The sequence below is a fragment of the Lepidochelys kempii genome, chromosome 3, assembly GCF_965140265.1.
Source record: "Lepidochelys kempii isolate rLepKem1 chromosome 3, rLepKem1.hap2, whole genome shotgun sequence".
NCBI lineage: Eukaryota > Metazoa > Chordata > Testudines > Cheloniidae > Lepidochelys > Lepidochelys kempii.
In genome coordinates, this window is record NC_133258.1 from 97,942,183 (window position 1) to 97,965,761 (window position 23,579).

The window sequence follows — 23,579 nt, forward strand, 5'->3', positions numbered from 1 at the left end:
CAGCACTCCATTTTATGATTTATGTGTAGGCTTGGGTCCCTCCTCAATGAAAAAAGCAGCTGGCACTGTCAATCAGGGAGAGGCCTGGAGAAGGGCCCACCTACCAGATTCTTGCAAAGAGCTTGCCTCAAGTCACTGTCACTAACAACATTTATGCAAAAAGCATGTAAAGCAATCAACTACGTACATATAGGCATTTTGCCACTGGCCTGGGGCCATAATTCATTTCCAGAATACCTGTGCTTTTAACAGGTTTCAGAGTAGCAGCCGTGTTAGTCTGTATTTGCAAAAAGAAAAGGAGGACTTGTGGCACCTTACAGACTAACACATTTATTTGAGCATAAACTTTCGTGAGCTACAGCTACTTCATCGGATGCTGTAGCTCATGAAAGCTTATGCTCAAATAAATGTGTTAGTCTCTAAGGTGCCACAAATACTCCTTTTCTTTGTGCTTTTTAAATAAGTTTACAAACTATTGGAAGGTCTCTTAAAATGTATGTCATTTTGTCCCAAAACACAGAGCCCACTGGACATCTTCACACAAAGAGGGGCAGGGAGGCAGAAGGGTTAGCTCAGATGACCTGGACTTGGCTGGAAAGAAGAAACTGACAGTAGCACAGTTTCTCGCTCCTGGAGTGTGGTTTGTGCTGATCCTTCATTCATAGGATTGAACCAGCAGTGAAGAGAAGGTAAGAATGCTACAGAAAAGTTTATTCTTACTTTTTGTTTACTTTCTCTGAAATAATATAGTATGTCTGCCTGTTGTGTACGCATGGGTAGGTTTTGTCCCTCAAGGGACTTGGAAACAGTTCAATCCAATTTATAACAGACAACTCAAACATCCCCTCAACTGCTCATCAGAAGTACTTAAGTCAAATAACAGTAAAAATCCCAATACTACAACAACTGGTTAATAATCTACATGTTAAGGCTTTGGTTAGTGCTTTCAACTAAATTCCATACACTACTTTTCTGTACTGTGGTTTTAAATCATGATTCCATGGTGGATCAGAACTGTCAGATAACTTTAAAAATGCTTTCCTCTGAGCAGTACAAGAACTAACTTTCTCTCTCAAATACCTCTTGGGATTATGCACATAAAAGACAAAACTACAGGAGTTTAAGAATAAGAATTACTTTTAATTGCACTTCACTAGGGACTATAGGATCCCGATACCAAATGCTGCCTCCATCAAATCTGATAAGATGTGTCTATAATATTGTTGAATATATGGACTGTTGCCCAAACAGTTGTTTAACATGCTATTTTGTTTTGCATTTTCTCCATCAGTGCATAGACCTCTGTCTGCAGAAGATGCTGCTATCCATTTTGTGATTTCAAGACTCACTGGATATGTTTGTCTTGCTGCTTGCATCTTGTTGTCTTGACCTGACCACTGTGCCATTAATCACCTTCTTCCCACTACTGAAAGACAAAAGATGCTGTGGATTTCCTAAATTATTCTGTCCTTATACTGTATATTTTGATTGTCCCTCAAACACTCATGTTGTGCCTTAATTTCTTCTTAGTATACAATGGGATTGAATAGAAGCAAGTGCTAGTCCCCAAGTCTAATGGAATGTAAGTATATTCTTGGAATGGAAACATTTCAGAGTTCTTCTCATTGTGCATCATACAATATTGATCTCCAACTCTAATACCCTCTTGAAGAAAGCTATGGGAACTAGAAATTCCATCTTGACAGATAAAGTATGAGACAGTGAGCATGAAAGCTTGTTCCTGCAGAATCTGATTACCTAATTCAGGACTTGGATGCTTGTACTTGGATGCAACTAATACTCATTCTTGCTGATAGATGCTCCTATGGAAGATACTAGAGATTGGAGAGTTCCACTGATTCGTTTTTCATTCTCTTTACATATCATGCATGCCTAGATTCATTCTTCACACTAATATAATAGTGGGGGCTGGGGAGGGGGGGAGAGAGAAGCGGGGCAATCACTTGTTCAGGATATCCTTAACTTTCCAATATGTCCTTTGGCACAGCCAGACTACTGTGCTCATAAAGACTGGGTCTGAATAGCAAATCAGTCACAGTTGTAGCAGATTTGCTGATAAACATGTTTATCCCTCCAACTGACAGCTGAAGTATTTGGGAGAAAATCTCTTTGACCAATGAGGGTTGAGTTTAGCTCTCATCTGTCAATGGCTCTTGAAAGTAATGGACTCAGTGGAAATTCATGACATTTGTTGTGACCAGGTCTAAGCCCTATGTTACTTGTTCTAGATATGTATTTTTCTATTTTGGGCGGATACAGATAGTTCTCTCTTGGGTGCCAGTAGCATTGATGTTATCCAGGCTCATTCCCTTGACTTGGGGAATTGTCTCCTTAGCCCATGTTCTCTATGGTTTAGCCTTTATTTTTACATACATTTTGTGTAAAATCTGGATCACTTTCCAGAGAGGAAGGATGATGGTTCAGACACTATCTTAGGACATGGGAGGCCTGGGATCAAATCCCTGCTCTGCCAACTATTTTCTGTGTGACCTGGAGCATATCACTTAACCTCTCAAGGAACTGAGGTACAATTTGTAAAATAGGAACAATGGGGTCTTGTGCGGATAAATACTATAAATACAGAACCTAGCATCTACAAAACCAATACCTAGTGGAGGGAGGGGGAGGGGAACGACAACAGATGGGCAGAATGAGAATTAAAATTTAAATCCTTATAGTATCAAAAGACCAAAATTTCCTTTTTTATGTAAACTGCACTTCTTACATATGATTGAAGCATTAACAATACCTAAGGTTTCTTCTCTTAGAGACAGATCCATAGCATTCACAGCAGCTATGCTAGATCATAACTCTTAGATCAATAAAAATCGCTATCTGCACAAGTGACAGGCTGACAGGAAATCGTCCTGATCCCTAAATAAATGGAATTTTACCATACAGAGTTCAGACGCACACTATAACTGTACAGAAACCAGGTACATTATAATTTAGAGCTTCGTACTGAATTACATCAGTAACATCTGACCTTTCCCATTGGATCTCATTCCTCACTTATTTCAATTCTGAACAATACCAGCTAACCTCCTCTACAAGCAAAGAGTTACTCTGCCAAGCTGTGAGAGACAAGCTTGTGGGATCTGCTGTGTCAGAGATGGCAGCCCACATATCCATGTTTATGATCCCTCCAAGATCCAGAACCAACATTTCAAGTAGGTTTTACAAACAGAGTTACAGTACCCTTGCAACTAAGTAATAAATTAATATGCTGACTCTTTGGCTACACAATGACATCACCCTGCTACCAGGCAAATAAAACCCCAAGCAATGGCAGGCATTTTTACAGCTTACCTACTTACTGGTGTTCACACTGACCTCATCTGCAAGAGGTCACCTTTCACATGATGTGTGTGTACAGAGGTGAGAAAGGGGAATAAAAAACTCGGAGGGCAAAGGAAATGAGGATTAAATGAACGTTCCTGATCTGACAACACTCCGCTACAGACACAGTTATCTTAATAACGGCCTCTTTAACAGATCTCAATACCGTTAATGGATAACAATACACAAGTTTAAAATCTGACTGGTCTCCAAATACACTTGCTTCATTAGCCCACAGTCAGTGAAAGAAAAAGTTACTTCATTTTTAACTGTTACCAGTTTAATCCAAGTGTGGTTCTGCGCAGTTGTGCAGCTCTATTACAGCAGCTGTGTGTACCGTTAAAAAAACATTAGTCAATGCTGCATCAGCACCGACCAGCAGCAAAAGCATAACAAAGGAATATAAAATTACACACTGAACAGCCAAAAAGGAAAGCGCTTGAAAAAAATCACTATTTAAGTAGACAGTAAAATTTCAGATACTGTATTATACAAGAAAAAGATTCATTAATTTTAATATTTCCTCTCTTTGCCCCTTGATTTTGTTGACTTTAATGGGATTCCTGATTTTAAAAAATTAAACAGAATTTACCCTCTTTATTCCTTCTACCCACCTATCTACTGTTTGTTACCCTCACTTCTTTTGAATGTTGTCTTAAAATAGGTTGCTGGTTCTTTGGGTTATTATGCAGTGTGTAATCCTATGCATTTGTACAGCAATTAACAGTGAGGCTCAGATACTCCTTGGGAGCCCTGGGCACAACCGCAATAGGATCACAACACAACACGTTATATAGAAATACACCCATCTTCTGTGGGAGTTTATTTAGTGATTATGGTTATATATTGTAAAAACAGAATATGAAATATTCATAACTAGCAATTCACTTTCATTGAATATTCCATGAAAATGACCTTAAGTCCACCCTTGCAAAATTAACAACCAACCACTAGCCTGGAGCCTAACCTTGCTAGCTATAGGGGACATACTTGCACTGTGCCATGCTGCCAAAGGCCACACTCCCCCATAACTGAAAGAAAACAGTTGTCTACTATAAGAATAATAGACCTGAACTCCTCTCCAAAAGCCTCGACCGGGGTGTGGTGGAGAAACAGGACTGGCTGTGTGATTGGCAACTTAACAAATCCTGCCTCTGGAGCAGGTTCTAAAGTCAGGGAATGTCTACACTTGCCTCCGGAGCAATCGATCCAGCAGGGGTTGATTTATCACGTTTAGTGAAGATGCGATAAATTGACCGCCGAGCGCTCTCCTGTCGACTCCGGTACTCCACCAGAGCAAGAAACATAGGTGGAGGCGATGGGGGAGCGTCAGCAATCAACCTACCACAGTGAAAACACCGCGGTAAGTAGATCTAAGTATGCCGCCTTCAGCTACATTAGTCACATAACTGAAGTTGCGTAACTTAGATCGACACCTCCCCCTCGCGTAGGCCAGGCCTCAAAGTAGACCCTGCATGGTGCTTCTACTTCTATATAGCAGAGGGGCTCCAGCTCAACATAGCAGCTTGTTACAATAGTGGTAATTCAGCACAGGGAGAGGGGAAAATCTCAGATAACCGGGTCCCCAAACAAGGAGGAGCTTTGTAACTCCAATATCTGGAAATCTTACTGCACACGACATTTCAATAGAAGGTTGATTGACAACACAGTTAATACATTTTAAAAGTGTAAATTAACATCTCTTGTATTTGTTATAGTTCCTTTGCATTCCTGGCTTCACGCCACTCTTTTCCGGTATGAAATCATGGTGCAAGTTGTCTCCAATGTGTTTCCCCGTTTCCTTCGTTGTCTCTACATTATTTTATCTTCTCCCCTATATTTTCTTCCACTTTTCTTTCCCAAACTCACTCAGATACTGTACTTCTCTTTTCTAACTTTTCCACCTAGGAGTCAGGAGAACAAAACATACTAGCAAACGCTGAATACAAAATGGTGAAAGGTTATTTGTCCAGGAGCAACACTCTAGTAAGAAACTCACCTCCATTCTCAGCCTGTTGGGAAAGCACTGAGATTCCACCCAGCTGCTCTACCTCAACCTTGCCTGAGGGATTCTAGCCTGCATAACAGACTTTGGCAACTAGGTATCTGATAAACTTGAAGCCCCCATTACTCTAGGGGAGAAGATTTATGTTGTTCCTCCTACCTCACAAAGGCTCATATTCTACTGCTCTATTCCTTCTCTAGCCTGTTCCTGACCAAGTTGCTCCAGTGACCCTCCTCACTCTTTCCTGATACTTATAGCTATTCCCAAGCAGTGACAGACTGAATCTGAGGCCATAGCTTCAATGCTGCTGTCAGGAGTCTGAGTAGCAACAGTGAATATTGACTAGGATTGGTCATTTTTCACCTTGCTGCACTGGAACTCTTTACCTGCAGCAATTGGATTTTTCAAGCCCTACCTTAAATTACCACCCAAGAAACTGAAATAATAGGGGACATCTTCTATTAAAAGATGGAGCAGAACTGGGGATATTTGAAGAGGAGGTGTGTGTGTGGGGCGGGGGGTGCCTTTTAAAAGACTACCTACTTCAAGTTGCATTTTGCACAGATTCTACTGTTACTTTGTTTGAATAGGTCCTAGCCAATTCCCAGCCTAACAGATTTAAGATTTAATCAATGTCAGCGCAATACATGTCTGTGCATGAACATCAGAGGAAAATAAAGTTTCAATACCAAATCAGCAACTTGGTAATCCATACTCAACCACAAAGGTAATGTTCAACTAAAGGATATCCGTGACCTTCCAAAAAAAAAAAAAACAAAAAACAAAAAAACCCCAAGCAGTTAAGCTTCCATTCTGTATCCACAAAGGTTTGTGCACTGGGAGCCAACTGCCAAGAGAGCTAAGTACAGTGAGCCAGCAATTCTGCCAGTAATATCCAAGCACTTTTAACAGTTTCTGCTAGCTTTATTTCTTGTAACTTTCTAGGGAGAGGATAATCTGGTTGTTTCACTGGAAGTGAAAGTAGCAAGTAGATTAGTCCATCTGGAGACATGATTGTTTCTATTACTAAAAAACTTCAGGGTATTTACTACTCCAATATCTACACTTCGAGAAAAATCAGGTTTATTCAAACTCCACACAAAGCAAGATATTTCAGTTCACTCTACATTATCTGTAAGGCCTTCTATAACACCTGCCCACTTCATTATTCTCAAGCACATTAAAACTCAGTACGGAGGTAGTATGCTATGCTGACTTCCCAATCCTACTGTGCATCTGAAACATCAAGTTATAAACTGGGTGCTCTTTATTTACAAGGAATGGGGCAATAAGTTGATGAACAAGCTGTATTAGGCCAGCCTGTTAATAGATGAATAAGTATATGTTTAGTAGGGCCTAGGTTTTTATCTGATAGACATTCGTTTCCTGTATTAACAAGGCAGTTTAATATTAAAAATGCCACTACCAAATACTACAAAGATGCGATAATCATTAATGATTCTGTTACAACATAAAAATGCCCATCATTTTAGAAGCCTAGCAAAACATATTTCCTGATCAAGCTCCCTGAAGTTAACAAGGGATGAATGCAGCATGGCACCTTTGCACTTCAGCAAGGACCACTGTTGACAGGCTATTCTCTTAGCCCCACAAAGCTATCGTGTATTAACATGATCAGCGCACATACTGTGTACTACATACAATATAAAATATAAACATGTATATTTACATATTAATGTATACATACGTTGTTTTGTTTGGGGATACTTTCTAGGGTAAGGTGCAGGTGGGGAGGCTGAAAATGGTAAAGAAACCAAAAATTCACCAAAGTAGCTTACAAAAAGCATGTCCCCTTTCCTTTCAATACACAATTGAGAGAGAGAAGAAAATAGACAACAAAATTTCTTAACCCTCCAGCACATGAATTTGTTGGGTTTGATTCTTTTTTAATAGTTAAAAGACCAAGGCAAATATCATACAATAAAACTTCTAGATTTAAGCTACTGTCTTCCCTAAGGCATCTCTCACCTAAATGGATCAGCAAATAAAACTCTCAAAGTTTCTCTGATCCCCTACCCCTAAATGGCCAATTCAAACCATTAGCAGCAAAATCATAGCAAGAACACAGCAGTCAATTGCTCAGCTGTCTGTAAAAGTTTTAGAGTGTTCCATTTAAATCCTGCTCTCCTGTAGTACAAAGAGCATGTTGGCACATCTTTTCTCAATCAGTGTCTCTAAGGAAGGGCTTCGTATTTCATGACGCTGTTAGCATTCTCTCCCCTCTTCAAAAGCTGCAAAATGTGCAATTTTCTTCATAGAACTTCTATTTCTTGGTTGATATTTTTCTACTTTTCAGAGCAGCAACTTGAGCCATTTCCCTTCACCCTTCCACACATCGACACAATTTGGTCTTATTCACAGCCGGCTGAAATTAAGCTTCACCTATATAAATCCCCACAAAACTGCACTTTATGAAAGTAAAAGGAGAGACTAGAAATTAAATCTACACCCCTGCCCACCTGGGTCTGCATCTTAGCCATAGCCCCTTCTTGCTACTTGTAAATTGTGTTAGGTGTGCCCACGTAAACATGGATCGCATGGCCCTTCTGCTCCCATATCTCCATCAATACACTTCCTGTGGGCCAATGAAGAGACTGATTCTGGGCTATGCAGCTGGTCCAGAGGCTCTCCCTTACACCAGTGGTTTGCCCTCTAAGCACCCCAATGCAGGGTGTAAGTGGCATGCAACTGGCCCCCCACCCAGGATGAATTTTGTTCAGTGTGAATACCAAAGCATTATTTATATGGATAATTAAAAGCGTTCAGAAATTTAGACATCTGTGTCAAATAAGTGACCTTTCCACTGTTTAGTAATTCATATCTTCAACTCTTACCAACTTGTGTTGTAGCTTTTAGCCATGGAGCTAGTGGCTGGTCTGCATCAGAATCAGCCATGTATGTTTTGGGTTGGAAGCAGGAGGGTGCAGCATTGTTTTTCTAATTTAGGGTGACGGTGCAAGGTCATAACTAATTTCTGCAGCGTTCTTCACAGGAAGAAGAAATTTTGTTTCTCTGGATCAGATATTGATTTTAAGGCACATGTAAAAAAGGTGTCGGAATAGTACCTGAAATCCTTCCTATACTTTGCCTCTTTCTTCTTTCTAAAAGTATACTTTATTTCAGGACTTGGACGTTAATATTAGCTCATTTTCCCCCACGTTTCTTGAAAACTAGTTCCACAACATTAGAACTTATCCAAACCAGACACATTACGTTTCTGAAAGACCAGGCACAAGAAGAAGCTCATCTCACCACACCATTCCTGCCCACTACAATTTAGATATTCTTCAGATAGCATTTGTACCCGGTGGGGAAAATAGCCCTTACATTAAAAACCAACCCTCATTAAGTGGTTCCCCTCGAGCAGTCCATTCCAGGCTCTCACTCACTGACCCTGCATTGCCTCTCAGTGCGTCTGCTCTTAATGGGCAGCACAAATGTGGTAAATGAACTTTCTTCTTTAGACTAAGGGTAAATGCACCAATAGATATAATAATATGGAAAGAAACACACCCCTGTCCCCAGTTCGCTATGGAATATGTCCCCAACCATATTATTAAAAGAGCACCATTGTTCATGAATCATTATACAAAAAAAGACATAATGAGCACAAGGTGTATCTAATTGTCCCCTAGGAGTGACTAGGGGAATAGTCTACATCCAGAAATCAGATTCCATCTTCCCACTCATGGCTCTTAACGTTTCTAATGTATACTTTAATTATACAGCTGATGGTGATATATACGTTCCTAAGAGTTCACCTAGATAGACGAGTAGAAAATATTTGCTTTAATAGCTATAAAAAGACCTATAAAAAAGGTAGATCAAACAAAAACAGCACCCCATCTTTCTTACCCTATTTTAAATGAGTACAAGTCAGTTTACAATTTGCCCCCTGCATTTCACAGAATTCTCTCTTAATATTCCATCCCCATTTTCAACCCAACTTCATGCAGCTGCACTTATGCAAATGAAGCAAGACATTACACAAAAAATGCAATAGTTCAGCTGCACTGAAAAATGCTTACATTCTCAATGCTTTACTGTCAAAATTATCCCACCCATATTTTGAGCTGTGTAAAACCTACAATGGAGACCTTTACACTGCATATCACTAAGCCATTTAATTTTGTAAGGTGTAATCCTGATGACTCAAATGCAGCCCAGACTGTTTAAGTATACTGATCTTTGCAATCATAGCAATAACCCACATTTGACTGTACCACAATTAAATTCTGTTTATGCCTATATTTTCACCAATTACCAGCCTTCTCGCTCAACTATTACAGTATTATAGGTGTGATATTCAAATAGTAGTTATCCTACATAAGGATACAGATTGCAAGCAGAAAGGGATAACTGGACATTGACCATATTAGATAATGTTTCCATTGATATTAATGATAAAGTCCAGATTCCTTATCATGCAAACTGTAGCTCAAACAATTTACAAGTTTAATCTTGAAAACTGCAGGTGACCACCTCCTGCAACTATTCCCCTTACATTGAATAAAATGGTATATATGCTGCATATATGATTTTCCCATAATAGAAACAACAGACTTTTCCCTTTGATCATAATTTGAAAAATGCAGTTTAGATCAATATAGAAAAACATGTCTGAAGCTGCATTACTCATTCAAAAGAGGTTGTTATATCTGGTGTGACGGTAGCAAATACCACAGTTAAGGTTGCAAAATACTTTCCATTATTACCTGTTTTCACATGCTCATAACATTCCAAAACATTTGCCTATGGGCCTGAAATTTTCCATGCTTGATGACTATCCGGTGGAAAGCTTTTTGTAAAGTTTGACTAAAATCTCTTCCGCCATTTGAATTATGGAAGAGGGAAAAAACCAAAAAATCCTCTTTCTTCCCCCAACCACCTTAAACAATGGTAGAAGTTTGAAAGTTGAGATTTGGCCTGGAGATAATCCTCACTAAATATTTTGGTCTTTGCATAGTTTCAAAAAATGTTTTATTTTGAGAAAGTTAGGAGGACTTAAAACTGCACACTAAGCATGTGCAATATTCTTTTTTCAGGTATCAAAGCCTTAAACAAGCACCCGCTAAAGTAGCCAAGAATAGCTGTGTGGGATTTAGCGACAATATGAAAAATAAGGTACCCTTCCTCCAAACCCACAGAGCAGCTCCATGAGGAGTACTTCAGCCAATGGTTATAGCTTTATTATACCCTAAAGAGTTGAAGAGCGTGGGAGGATCGGAGCATCACTAGATTCTCTGCTCCTAGCCGAGCTCCATCATGAAGCAAGAAAGCTGTGCATGCAACCCCATCACCGTACAGAGTAGTGGGCTGGTTATTACCCTTCAGAGAGATCCATGGCACATGAAGAGCTACAGAAAAGCAGGGATTTTTCAAACATAAAGAGCAGAAGGTTAACTTTATTTGCACTCACTCTCCTCTTGTTGCTTCATTATTTTACCTCTCCAAAGTTGGATGGCTGCTGGAAGAGAACATCCAGGGAAGCCTGACAGGGTGCTACCAGCTGCTCTCCACTCCGTGGTTTCAACCACTGTTGGGAGGATGCTTCTGCAATGCTGACAAGAGCGAGGCAATTTCCGCGCCCCTACCGCATTTCCTCTTCCTTGCCCTGCTGGCAGCTGCTGCTCTTCCACCCACTGGAGCTGGCTGCCTTCTTTTGGCTGAATAGTTTATCCACTGCAAAATTAAACTTCTGGCCAATCAAAAATATTTGCAAATTTGGGTCAAATTTAATGAATAGTTTTGGCCAAAAAAGATTTCAAGACAGCCAAACCATTCCATGGTTACTTTCTCAACTTTTCATTTCAAAAAGATGTTCTATTTCAAACCTTAGATTTATTTTTAAAACAAGAGTACACACACCTGGAAATAAAATGAAAGATGCGGAAAAAAAACATTTAGAATCAAAAGCAATCGTTTGTTGTACCCAAATTTTTGTTCTACCTGCAACCTGAAATTCTTTCAGTGTTCATTTCAGTGAGAAAAACAAAACAAAACATCCAAAACAATTTGTTTTTCTGGGTTTTTCAGTTAGGCCACCAAACTGAAAAACCAGTTAATTGCTCATTTCTCCCACCCACTGCCACTGATGGTCAGAGACCACGGCATGAGAGAAAATAAAGAAGTCCTTGGAACTCAGTGGCTATTTTTTGTACTGCTAGTGTTTACAAGCTGAGCAGCATGACAACCAGATGCAGTGAGAATCACAGTCACTTCTCCACCTCTCCGGTATAGCTCCATAGACTGGGAGCCATCATTTGAACTAAAGTTTATTTCCTCTCTTTCCATCTCCCCTGTACTTCCGACCTGTAGCCCAGGCAAACTGGGTTTGCAAAGCACCTTCTTTCCCACTTAGCTGTTCATCCAGGATAAGGATACAATGAGGGGAGGGAGTTAGCTTCTTTTAGCCATGTTATTGAACCAGACCCTCCTGCTGCTCCTGTGAACAGCAACTTCAGCCAGCTGGTAGATAAGTTCTCTGTTCCTTGCACCACTCCACCCCACACTTGCATTTGACTTCCCACTCTTTACCAAAGTGTCTACTTCACTCTACTTTAATTCTGACTCTTCATACCACTATATTCTTCTTATATCAACCCAGTAATTAAACCCTCAATCCCCCTTAATCTTGTAACACTTGCTTATTTTGATGGTAGTTATTGTGATGGGGGCACCTAATCATTAAAAACATTACTGAAAAAAATCAAACTCATTTTACATGTGTCAAAAAGGTCTCAAGGCAGTCACCTATTTTCTAGAAACCTAAGCCAAATTTAACTGGTGATATGGGTGAAAGAAAGTTGTTCGGTCACATTAGCCACACTCAATATTTATGAGCGATCTGTTATTACATATTCTTGGTACTTTTAGTTCTTGTCTTTAAAAAGGACGTAACATTTAAAACATTCCACAGAGATGTAAAACAACGAACGTATGACAAACTGACACTGTGGCAGGGGCTTGGGTATTCAGAAATAGTTCAATTATAAATACCTTAAGAATATCATAGGAAGTCCCACTGCACAGTAAAACCCTAATCCTAATGTTCCAGTTCATTTCAAACTTGAAACAGTTTGAGTGTAGGACTTCCGATGTTGTACAGATCTTTTAAAAATCAGAACCACTTAATTCTAGTGTATGCCTTCTGATCAGATTGCAAAGTAAATTTATTGGAGAGCCAGCATTTGAAACTGGGTTCTGATTTCCAAAAACCATCTGTAGATTTTTAAACATCTAACATACTAAACTGTGGCTTTGTGTAACTCAGAGTCTTGCCTGCATGTGTATGATCACACTGTTTTGTGATACACCCCTCACCCTTCAGTGTGCAAAGACCTGATCATTTGATTAAATAAAGGGAGTTTTAACATGTTTAAGTGGGGAAAAAAATACTTCTAAATCTTATATGACATTTGGACAGGAAACTACACTCCACACAATGGGAATGCAGTGGGTGAATTAATTGGTCTGTCACGAAACTGAACAGACATCAGGTGTCAGGTTAGGGAGCAAAGAGTCAAACTTGTTGAAAATTGTATGGATGACATGTTATTTAGGGAGACACAAGAGCTATCTTGTCCTTCAGACTCTTTCAAAACCTAGCTATTTAAACTGCCATATGAACACATATTATGAGTAATATAATTCCACACCATTTTAAAAGGCTAAATATTTGCAATCGTACAACATGAACCTGAGAATAGACAACCGACTTCAAGCCTTATTCTTTGGGACTACTTTGGACACTAACAAAAACACCATCAGCAACGAATGCTGTCTTAAGAACCAACTTCTACCCCTCCTATATGCAGATATGCATCATCATCACACATTTTGTTAAATCAGCTATGGAACTTGCTCAACACATCAGCCAATTTAACAAGATTTGGGCATGGTAACATGCACCCATAGTGAAACAGCAGATGCCTAACTAGCCACTAGTTACGGGGTAAAAATTACATATACTCTCTAACAACCATTAACACATAACAAGCAATAAATGAAGGGGGAAGAAATGGTAAAAGGGTTATGTTGCTTTCAAATGGCAAGGTTCCTTCTCTTCCCCACATGCATAAATGGAAGCTATGTTAGCTACAAATAGAGTGGCAATGACCTTTTCTCCTCCTCTGCATGATTAATTACTTAATGTCCTATTAATTGGAAAATGTAGTTAAATTTCAAATGCTTTCATTTTCTTTACATATCATCCTGTCTGGGAAGCACCGATTAAGCTGTTCATCAAAGGTGAGCACACAAGGTCATCTATGCTGTACCTCTTCAGTTATTCATTACCTGTCCTCAGTAGTAATTAACAATGGAAATATTTCCATAAATCACCTTTCTGATTATCCCCAGATGAGCAGTCAGTTTTCTCCAAGCGTCTTTTTCTCGCCTTTCAATATTATCTAATGATTCAGTCTAAATATATCAGATGTCATTTAAAATGTAAAATTTTGTTATGTTTCTTTTGAATACGACAGAGTTAGCAGAAGCTGGTTAAGTTCTTGTGTGTATTTAAAAGGAAGACTGAACAAACAGATTTACTGACATTTGAAGGGGTATATCTGTAAAGTGCTTCCACGGGTTCTGGCTGTGTAATGCTCATTAGAATAATCAGGAGTCCACCCAGCTAAAATCATGACCAGCACTTAAAAGATCTACCTATTATTTTTGTCTAAAGCAGGCTTGTGTGTTATCTAGTTTTAAGGGAAGTTCAAGGGCTGTAACCTCATTTTAAGGAAACTTCAAAATTCTCAACACAACGAAGTAACGCAAGCCACAAATCCTTCCCTTCAACTTGTACCATCACCACTGTGGCTCTCACCTTGAGGCATCTCAGGTGGCAAATAGTGAGGTTCTTGAGCACTGACATGTACCCAATCAAAGTCATCATATAGGTCTTGATGGTAATCACAGGGCCCCAGGCCATCATCAAAAGTGCATCCCCCTAAAAGAAAGAAAGCCAGACATTTCATTAGTTACAAATGCTACATTTATTTAAAACAAAAATCCTTTCAAATTCAAACAGAGGTGTTCCTTCTAGGCACATCTGCCACAGAGCCCATACAGCCTACAACATAGTTCACAAGCTTTTATGTGCAGAGCTAAAAATCTCAAGTCTCTCATCCATCAATGTTATTCTCTTTAAATTTTCTCTGCTTTCCACAGCCAAATTCCCTCAACAGCTCATTCTACAGGAGCCGGAAATCACAGATTGAGCTACTGAAGTCAAAGTAGAACCTGATTCAGTGTTTGCATAAAAAGTGACATGTTATCTAGACTGAGGGGGGAAAAAAAATATAAAGCAATGAACAAGGCTAACAGTAAAGGTGCAATCAACAACTTCTTTGATGCACTGACAGCCTACTCAGTCCAACCAGTGAATAAAACGTATCGATGGAGCTCACGCAGAGGGAAAGGAAAGAGCAGAGGAAAGAGAAAGCACTCTGACAGTATAATTACAGTCACTGAGAATTGAAATAATATTTTGATTTCTTCAAAGTTGATTTGATGCTCTTACTTTATTAACCAACCCAGCCTAACAACACAAATTGAAGGCTCTTTTTCAGGGTCATTAATAATGGATCTAAAATCTTTATCCAGTGCCCATCACCAGAACAACAGGAACTGTAAGGGGCAGGGACAAAGGGAAGGAGCAGGGAGGGAGGGTTTAAAAAAAAACCAAAAACCAAAAACCAAAGTTTGCAGCACGATAAAAATCTACTGTTTGGTAATGGTAAATGTTTGATAAAAATCTAATGTTTAACACGTTTTCAAATCTTCTCCTTCACTTATGAAGATAAAGGTGAAAAAGGTGAGAGTGTGGTAAGAAAGAGGGAAGACGAGAGGAGAGATGAAGGATGGAGTCACAAGAAAGAGTAGAGGATAAAAGGGACTTCAGGGGAGGAGAGGTATTTTTCACAATAGGAACAACAGATGCCACGCACGTAGTTCTGCAGCAGCTGTTATCTCCATCCATGGTAAACAATCCTTGGATTTGCTGCTTTGCTTTGAAAATGGGAGGCAAGATCAGGACAGATAATCTTTATCTCCAAGAAATAGTGAGACTGTAAACACAGTGCATGACCATCTTTATACTGAAAGAAGCTTATAATCCATTAGAGAAGCCATAGGGACCTAGGAAGAAGGTTATAAAAGTATCTGGCAGTTGAAAATAAGTTGGAGGTATTTAAGGGGTGAACTCATATCTGCCTCATTGGCTTCCGAGGGTATGTCTACACAGGGATAAAGCAGTCACAGCTAGCCCAGGTCAGCTGACTCAGGCTGCCTGACTAAAAATCACTAAAAATTGCTGGAGCCTGAGCTCTGGATTCCTCCACCCTCCCAGGGTCCCGAGCATCGACAACGATTTTTCAGCCCCAGAGCCCAAGCCCCGTGAGCCTGAGTCAACTGACCCAGGCCAGCCATGGGTTGTTTATCCCTGTTTCGGCGTAGCCTGAATCAGTACATTCATATGATTAACAATTCTTACTGTTGCAAACACAACATTATTCTTCCCTGCTGTTAAAGAATAAACTAGAGGCAATATCTAACAGGCCACAGAGTCTGTGTTAAGAATTTCACATACAATACTGAAAATGGGACCTGATGCTGTGAATTAAAAACTCTGCTTCCGTTTATGGTAAATTCAGGATTATCTGAAAAATGTGTCATTTCCATTCCATCTCAATGGCATCCTCCCATGTGCTTGTTTTTTTGTGTTTATTTTTCCTGGAGAAAGAAAGGAGTGCAAACCAACCTCACTACTACTGCATGTGCAACACAAAAATAGCCTAGGAGTAGAGCTGGTTGGGGGAAAAAAAATTGGGAGAAGGGGGTGGAGCTTCCTGCAGGAAACTTGACTTTTCATCAGAAAAACTGAAAAATCCAATGTTTTTGGCCCACCAGTGAAAATTTTTGGCTGGAGAGTTTGATGAAAAGCAAAGATTTTCCCACAGAAAGCAAAACACTTTTGGCAAAAATATTTGTGTTTTGGCAAAATCAATTTTCCACTTTTAAACAGTTTTGATAGAAAAAGCTTTCAACCCAATCCCTACCCCGGGATGCCAGGCTTCCTTCTGTTCTACCTGTTATGCTTTTGTTTAAAAAGTGTCAGTCAGTTAACAAGTGAGTGGAAGCAATACTACATAATGACGACTCATTTAAGAGAGCACTTTGCAAATACCTAGAGTCTCAAAATTATTTGTCAAAATTCCTTGCAAACAACAAATACATTTCAAGACATTGGTTGGTTTGTAGTCGATATTATCCACACAAAAATCTCTGCTAGTTGTATTTGTTATGTCATACCTTCCTTACATACACACATCTTCCTGGACATTAGTCTTACCCACCCTAGGACTATCACCATGCTAGTGACAACCATGTTTGCAAGTGTTTGTTTTAACAAGGGCAAACAGTCTTCCTGGAATCTTAAGAATTGTCTGTTGGACCCACATTATAAAACCATAATATCAGAGTAGGCAGTGAACAGAGGAGTTTTGGTCTGTCACACAGTTTAGCCAACTTGACACCCCCCAACCCCCACAAAAATTCCTTTCTGTATCTGTCAATAAAATCACGCTAGGACTCTGCTTGTGCCAACAGTTACTAAATACTGTTTCACCCAGTGTGGACAGCACCAATGACGTAGATAAAATGCAGTAAGAAGACATCATCTACTGACAACCTAAACTGGAATTCATTCCCTTGTCTGACAGGTTGGACTGCCTTGTCCACAAATCTGAATTCAGCTCCATTTCCATCTGAGTGAAACCTTATAGATATATTACGCTTTTCATGCATCACTTTGACAATATGAACACACCAACAAAAAACACAGAGTAAAATTTGATATTCTGCACCGAGTTGATTGCTATGCCTGTGTCACTGTCAGGGATGGCAAAGCACAAAAGGAGAAATGTTTGTGTGTCAAAGAAACACTAATTGTATGCAGTGTTGTTGTAGCCATGTTAGTCCCAGGATATTAGAGAAAAAAGTGGGTGAGGTAATATCTTTTACTGGACCTGAAGAAGAGCTCTGTGTAAGCTTGAACACTTCTTTCTCTCACCAACAAAAGTTGGTCCAATAAAAAAATATTATGTCACCCACCTTGTCTCTCTAAAGAAACATTAATACCTTTTAAAGTTCTTCTCCAGTGTCCTATTACCAACAAGATAGCTTTCTAATTAGCATCTCATGATAATACCATAAAGTCTTAAAACAAATCTTATCCTTTCATTTAACTTCCAATAGACTGCTGTGATCATTCTACAGCAAAAAAGAACATTTCCATAGACATTTAATTGATAAATGAATAGCAGCTTCCCTTAAAGCTAAATTATCATTGTCTACTGTCACAGCACCAAAATGACGTACTGCTTTGAAGCACATGCCTTGAGGGCACCCATTACCCTTTTTAATGGTTTATGTGCCCTCGGTATATAAATTTAAACTACCAATGGATATCACATTGACTCATTTGGAAGATGAATGATCTTAATTGCTGTCCTTCAGACCTGCTATTAATTTTAGGTATCAGGATTCTGATTAGCAATAACAACAAGTGTCTCAATACACAAACAATACAGACTTTGTCATTTTTGCACATCACTGTAGCATCAGCAAAGCCAGTACGTACACATTTATCATATACACATGAAAGAAAAGTTATCAGAATGGATCATCAACCTGCTATAAAATCCACTTTATATAAAGAGCTGCCATACCAAAAGGGGAAGAGCTCCATCTCAGCTCATATGCTGCGTCTAACAGTGACCAATACGTGTTTCAGAGGAAAACAAAGTAGAAGTCAAGTGCACATATACAATAACGCATTATACCACCTCCATAAGGTAAAGTAGAAATTATTGCCCTGTTCCTGCAGGTCACCTTCTATGACCTAAAGCACGGGTCTCAAACTCAAATGACTGTGAGGGCCACATGAGGACTAGTGCATTGGCCCGAGGGCCGCATCACTGACACCGCCCCCCCTCACTGCCCCTGGCCCCGCCCCTGCCCCGCCTCTTCCCTGCCCCCATTCCAACCCTTTCCCCAAAGTCCCCACCCCAACTCTGCCCCCAGGGGGTGCAGGAAGGGTACGGAGTGCGGCAGGGAGCTCAGGGCAGGGGTGCGGGGTGCAGGATGTGGCAGGAGACTCAGAGCATGGGATTGGGGTGCAGGGTGCAGCAGGGGGTTCAGGGTGCGGGATCTGGGGTGGCAGCGGCATGCATCGGGGCCATGGCAGGGTCCCTGCTTGCCTGCCCTGGCCCCCAGCCCCTGAGCCACTCTGCTCCGGAAAGCAGCCAAAACCATGTCCTGTGGCCCGGGGGAGGGGGGGAGCGAGGGCACAGGGCTCCGTGCGCTGCCTTGCCGGTCCTCCAGGTACCTCCCCGGAAGCTGCCATTGGCTGCGGTTCCCCGTTCCCGGCCAATGGGAGATGCGGGAGGCACTGCCTGGAAGCTATGGCAACGGACAGAGCCCTCTGCCCCCCCCCACGCCCACCCGGGCCACAGGGACGTTGTGCCAGCTGCTTCAGAGAGCAGCACGGGGCTCGCAGGGGGCAATCCCGCGGGTCGCATTGGCCCGCGAGTTGTAGTTTGCCCACCCCGGCCTGGAGGTAGGCCGCGGGCGGGCTGCTTGGCAGGCCGCAGGAAATAGCCCTGAGGGCCGCATGTTTGAGACCCCTGACCTAAAGTATGGCCAAGACACTACAAACAGAGATCTGCCCCTCTCTGTTTATTAATCAAGCACTTAGACACTATTAAAGTAACTACAGAAACTAAAAGACCTACCTGTCTAAAACATTGTGATGAAATAACAGGTGGTCTACTTGAGGGTGTGGTGAAGGGTAACAAGGAAGCCCTCAGTTGTGGAACACTATTTATAGTCATTGATAAGATACACCTTTACCCCGATAACACGCTGTCCTCGGGAGCCAAAAAAATCTTACCGCATTATAGGTGAAACTGCGTTATATCGAACTTGCTTTGATCCACCGGAGCGGCAGCCCTGCCCCCCCGGAGCACTGCTTTACCGTGTTATATCTGAATTAGTGTTATATCGTGTAGCGTTATATTGGGGTAGAGGTGTATATTGATACATTTAAACCCATTCCAGCACAACTGCTAATATAAGTGAAAAGTGTGCTATAGGCATGAGGCTCTCAGCTTTCCCCACAGCATGGACCACCATCTTCCAATTCAGTAATGCAAATCACTTTTCCACCCATTTCTGGTAACAGCAACTGCTTGCACAGAAAAGTGGAAATATTTAACATATTCCTACTTTGTTTTCAGCTGCTAAATCACATGAAAAGAAACCGGACAAAAAATGGCATGTGATCAGCCAGCTCTCTACTGGCTCCATGGATTAGGAACAGAGCTGTGTGTTCAGGGTACAACACTACCTATTGATCTCCAGTAGCCTGAAGCTATCACATTCCTTCCATTGCTGCAGAGGTATATGCCACAATTCACTCATCGTTATTACCCTGGGTCTGAATCAACTCACCCATACGGAGGCCAGGGATGAACTATGAGTGTTAGTTCCAATGCCTCTGCTCAAGTCCTAGGCACTTCAGAGACACATAGCACTTGTACTCAGAGGTCATTGGAACCATCTACATCTACCAACCAGGCCTATTCTGGATTTCTAATAAGATATAGGTGTACTTACTGGATTTCTAAAATGGTACCTGGGATCAAGACACAGACAGTGGCAATGGAAACTTATGCTAGCTGGCTCGGACTGCAAATTCTTTGAGATAGGGACTTTCTCTACTTTTCTGTTTGCATAGCATATAGCACAAGAGAGTCCCAAATCGTAATGAAGGTCTCTGAGCACTACTGTTATGTAAATATTTAATTAGCATAATGAGCCAAGATGGAGATGCATTCCAAATGACCAGAGGGACTGAGGAAGAGAGCGCGCCACTGACTCCCCCAACCAGAAAGGTGTAAGCTAACCCTTGGTTACTACTATGATGTATTAAGACCATGCACATTACTTTAGAAACCAGTAAGGATTCCTAGACTGAAATAATAAGAGTATGTGGAGCAGGACACAATTCTTCATGGTTTTTAAAACATCCTTCCATCTGCCTGGGGTAACACCATCAATTTGGGCTTGAATAGGGACTGGGAGTGGCTGGCTCACTACAAAAACCATTTTCCTTCTCTTGGTATTGACGCCTCCTCATCAGTTATTGGGAATGACCACATCCACCCTGACTGAATTGTCCTTCAACATTGGTTCTCCACTTGTAAGGTAATTCCCATCTCTTTATGTGCCAATATAAATGTATGCCTGTATCTGGAATTTTCACTCCATTCATCTGAAGAAGTGGGTTTTTTACCCATGAAAGCTTATGCACAAACAAATCTGTTAGTCTTTAAGGTGCCACCGGACTCCTCATTGTTTTTGTGGATACAGACTAACACGGCTACCCACTGATACTTAGTGTTTCAGAGGCAATCATTGCAGTGGAATATTTACATCCCACAGAAACCTAACAAATCAACTGTTCTTTGAAGCTAAAGGGAAAAAAAAGGCATGTAAACGTTTTCATTACTAACTTTAGCTAGAATTTGGATCTCAACTATTTTCCTTTTTAAAGAAAATTGTTGGCTCAGATTGTCTTCATTGGAGCTTCATCCACTGCATGTCCAGTTTTCATTTATAAAAAATGGAGAACCTTAAGTTATAAGGAAAGGTTAGACAAATATATTAAGCTCTACTATGCAGGATGCCCATCTTAGCCATGTTATTGGGACACGAGAAAGTTATACTAAACTTAATGGCGTTTCATACTCCAATTTGCAGATCTCCTATAAAAGTGATTTAGAGACAGGGAAGATAGACTAATAGTTAAAAGAAAATCAGAACTTTAAAAGTTGTGACGAAGTTTCTGTTGAACTTTCTTGATGTGTTTCGTGACCGTCTTATTTTCAGCTAGCAACCATTTACTGGAACAGGTTATGGCATATAAACAGACAATAAGCAGACAAAGAAATGAATAAAGATTTAATAAAGAAGCCATATTTAATGGCTTATCATATATTGTGCAACAACCTAATCACTCTATGGTATAATGTAGCCAACAAGTTTCATTCATAATTTATGAGTCTTTCAGCCCATGATCCTCAGGGGGAGATTAATATATATATATTAGTGGAATCTGCAGAATAAATTTATTGAAAGAAAATTCCAGTCTGAAGACATATTTACACTCCATTTAGTTCACTTTGAAAGCCACTCAAAGTCGCATTTCAAAACGTCTATTATATGACAGGTTTCAGAGTAGCAGTCGTGTTAGTCTGTATCTGCAAAAAGAAAAAGGAGAACTTGTGGAACCTTAGAGACTAACATTTATTTGAGCATAAGCTTTCGTGAGCTACAGCTCACTATATTGGATGCATTCAGTGGAAAATACAGTGGGGAGACCTATATACACAGAGAACATGAAACAATGGGTGTTACCATACACACTGTAACCAGAGTGATCAGGTAAGGTGAGCTATTACCAGCAGGAGAGCGGGGGGGAGGGGGGGAAGCCTTTTGTAGTGATAATCAAGGAGGGCCATTCCAGCAGTTGACAAGAACATCTGAGGAATAGTGGGGGTGGAGGGGCAAATAGTTTTACTTTGTGAAATGACCCATCCACTACCAGTCTTTATTCAAGCCTAAGTTAATTGTATCCAGTTTGCAAATTAATTCGAATTCAGCAGTCTCTCATCGGAGTCTGTTTTTGAAGTTTTTTTGTTGATGAATTGCCACTTTTAGGTCTGGAATCGAGTGACCAAAGAGACTGATGTGTTCTCCGACTAGTTTTTGAATGTTATAATTCTTGATGTCTGATTTGTGTCCATTAATTCTTTTACGTAGAGACTGTCCAGTTTGACCAATGTACATGGCAGAGGGGCATTGCTGGCACATGATGGCATATATCACATTGGTAGACGTACAGGTGAACAAGCCTCTGATAGTGTGGCTGATGTGATCAGGCCCTATGGTAGTGACCCCTGAATAAATATGAGGACACAGTTGGCAACGGGCTTTGTTGCAAGGATAGGTTCCGGGGTTAGTGGTTCTGTTGTGTGGTTGCTGGTGAGTATTTGCTTCAGGTTCAGGGACTGTCTGTAAGCAAGGACTGGCCTGTCTCCCAAGATCTGTGAGAGTGATGGGTCATCCTTCAGGATAGGTTGTAGATCCTTGATGATGAGTTGGAGAGGCTTTAGTTGGGGGCTGAAGGTGATGGCTAGCGGCATTCTGTTATTGTCTTGGGCCTGTCCTGTAGTAGGTAACTTCTGGGTACTCTTCTGGCTCTGTCAATCTGGTTCTTCACTTCAGCAAGTGGGTACTGGAATTGTAAGAATGCTTGATAGAGATCTTGTAGGTGTTTGTCTCTGTCTGAGGGGTTGGAGCAAATGCGGTTGTATCGTAGAGCTTGGCTGTAGACAATGGATCATGTGGTGTGGTCTGGATGAAAGCTGGAGGTATGTAGGTAGGAATAGCGGTCAGTAGGTTTCCGGTATAGGGTGGTGTTCATGTGACCATTGCTTATTAGCACCGTAGTGTCCAGGAAGTGGATCTCTTGTGCAGACTGGTCCAGGCTGAGGTTGATGTTGGGATGGAAATTGTTGAAATCACAGTGGAATTCCTCAAGGGCTTCTTTTCCATGGGTTGAGATGATGAAGATGTCATCATTGTAGAGCAAGTAGAGTAGGGGCATTAGGGGATGAAAGCTAAGGAAGCGTTGTTCTAAGTCAGCCATAAAAATGTTGGCACACAGACTCCAACGAGAATCTGCTGAATTGAAATTAATTTGCAAACTGGATACAATTAACTTAGGCTTGAATAAAGACTGGGAGTGGATGGGTCATTACACAAAGTAAAACTATTTCCCCATGTTTATTCCCCACCCCCACCGTTCCTCAGATGTTCTTGTCAACTGCTGGAAATGGCCCACCTTGATTATCACTACAAAAGGTTCCCTACCCCCACCCCCCGCTCTCCTGCTGGTAATAGCTCATCTTACCTGATCACTCTGGTTACAGTGTGTATGGTAACACCCATTGTTTCATGTTCTCTGTGTATATAGATCTCCCCACTGTATTTTCCACTGAATGCATCCAATATAGTGAGCTGTAGCTCACGAAAGCTTATGCTCAAATAAATGTTAGTCTCT

General features: G+C 40.7%; 1 protein-coding gene across 9 annotated transcripts in view; it reads right to left on the reverse strand.

The window, feature by feature from the left end:
- Positions 1 to 23,579, reverse strand: part of PTPRK (protein tyrosine phosphatase receptor type K) — a 583,649-nt gene that overhangs the window by 442,374 nt on the left and 117,696 nt on the right. For 8 of the 9 annotated variants that reach the window (XM_073337266.1, XM_073337264.1, XM_073337265.1 and 5 more), the window contains exon 2: positions 14,217 to 14,339. The exons of the other annotated variant lie outside the window; for it this stretch is intronic. In XM_073337266.1, the coding sequence (XP_073193367.1) occupies positions 14,217 to 14,339 (123 nt within the window). The remainder of the gene's footprint in view (positions 1 to 14,216; positions 14,340 to 23,579) is intronic. 9 annotated transcript variants of the gene reach the window in all.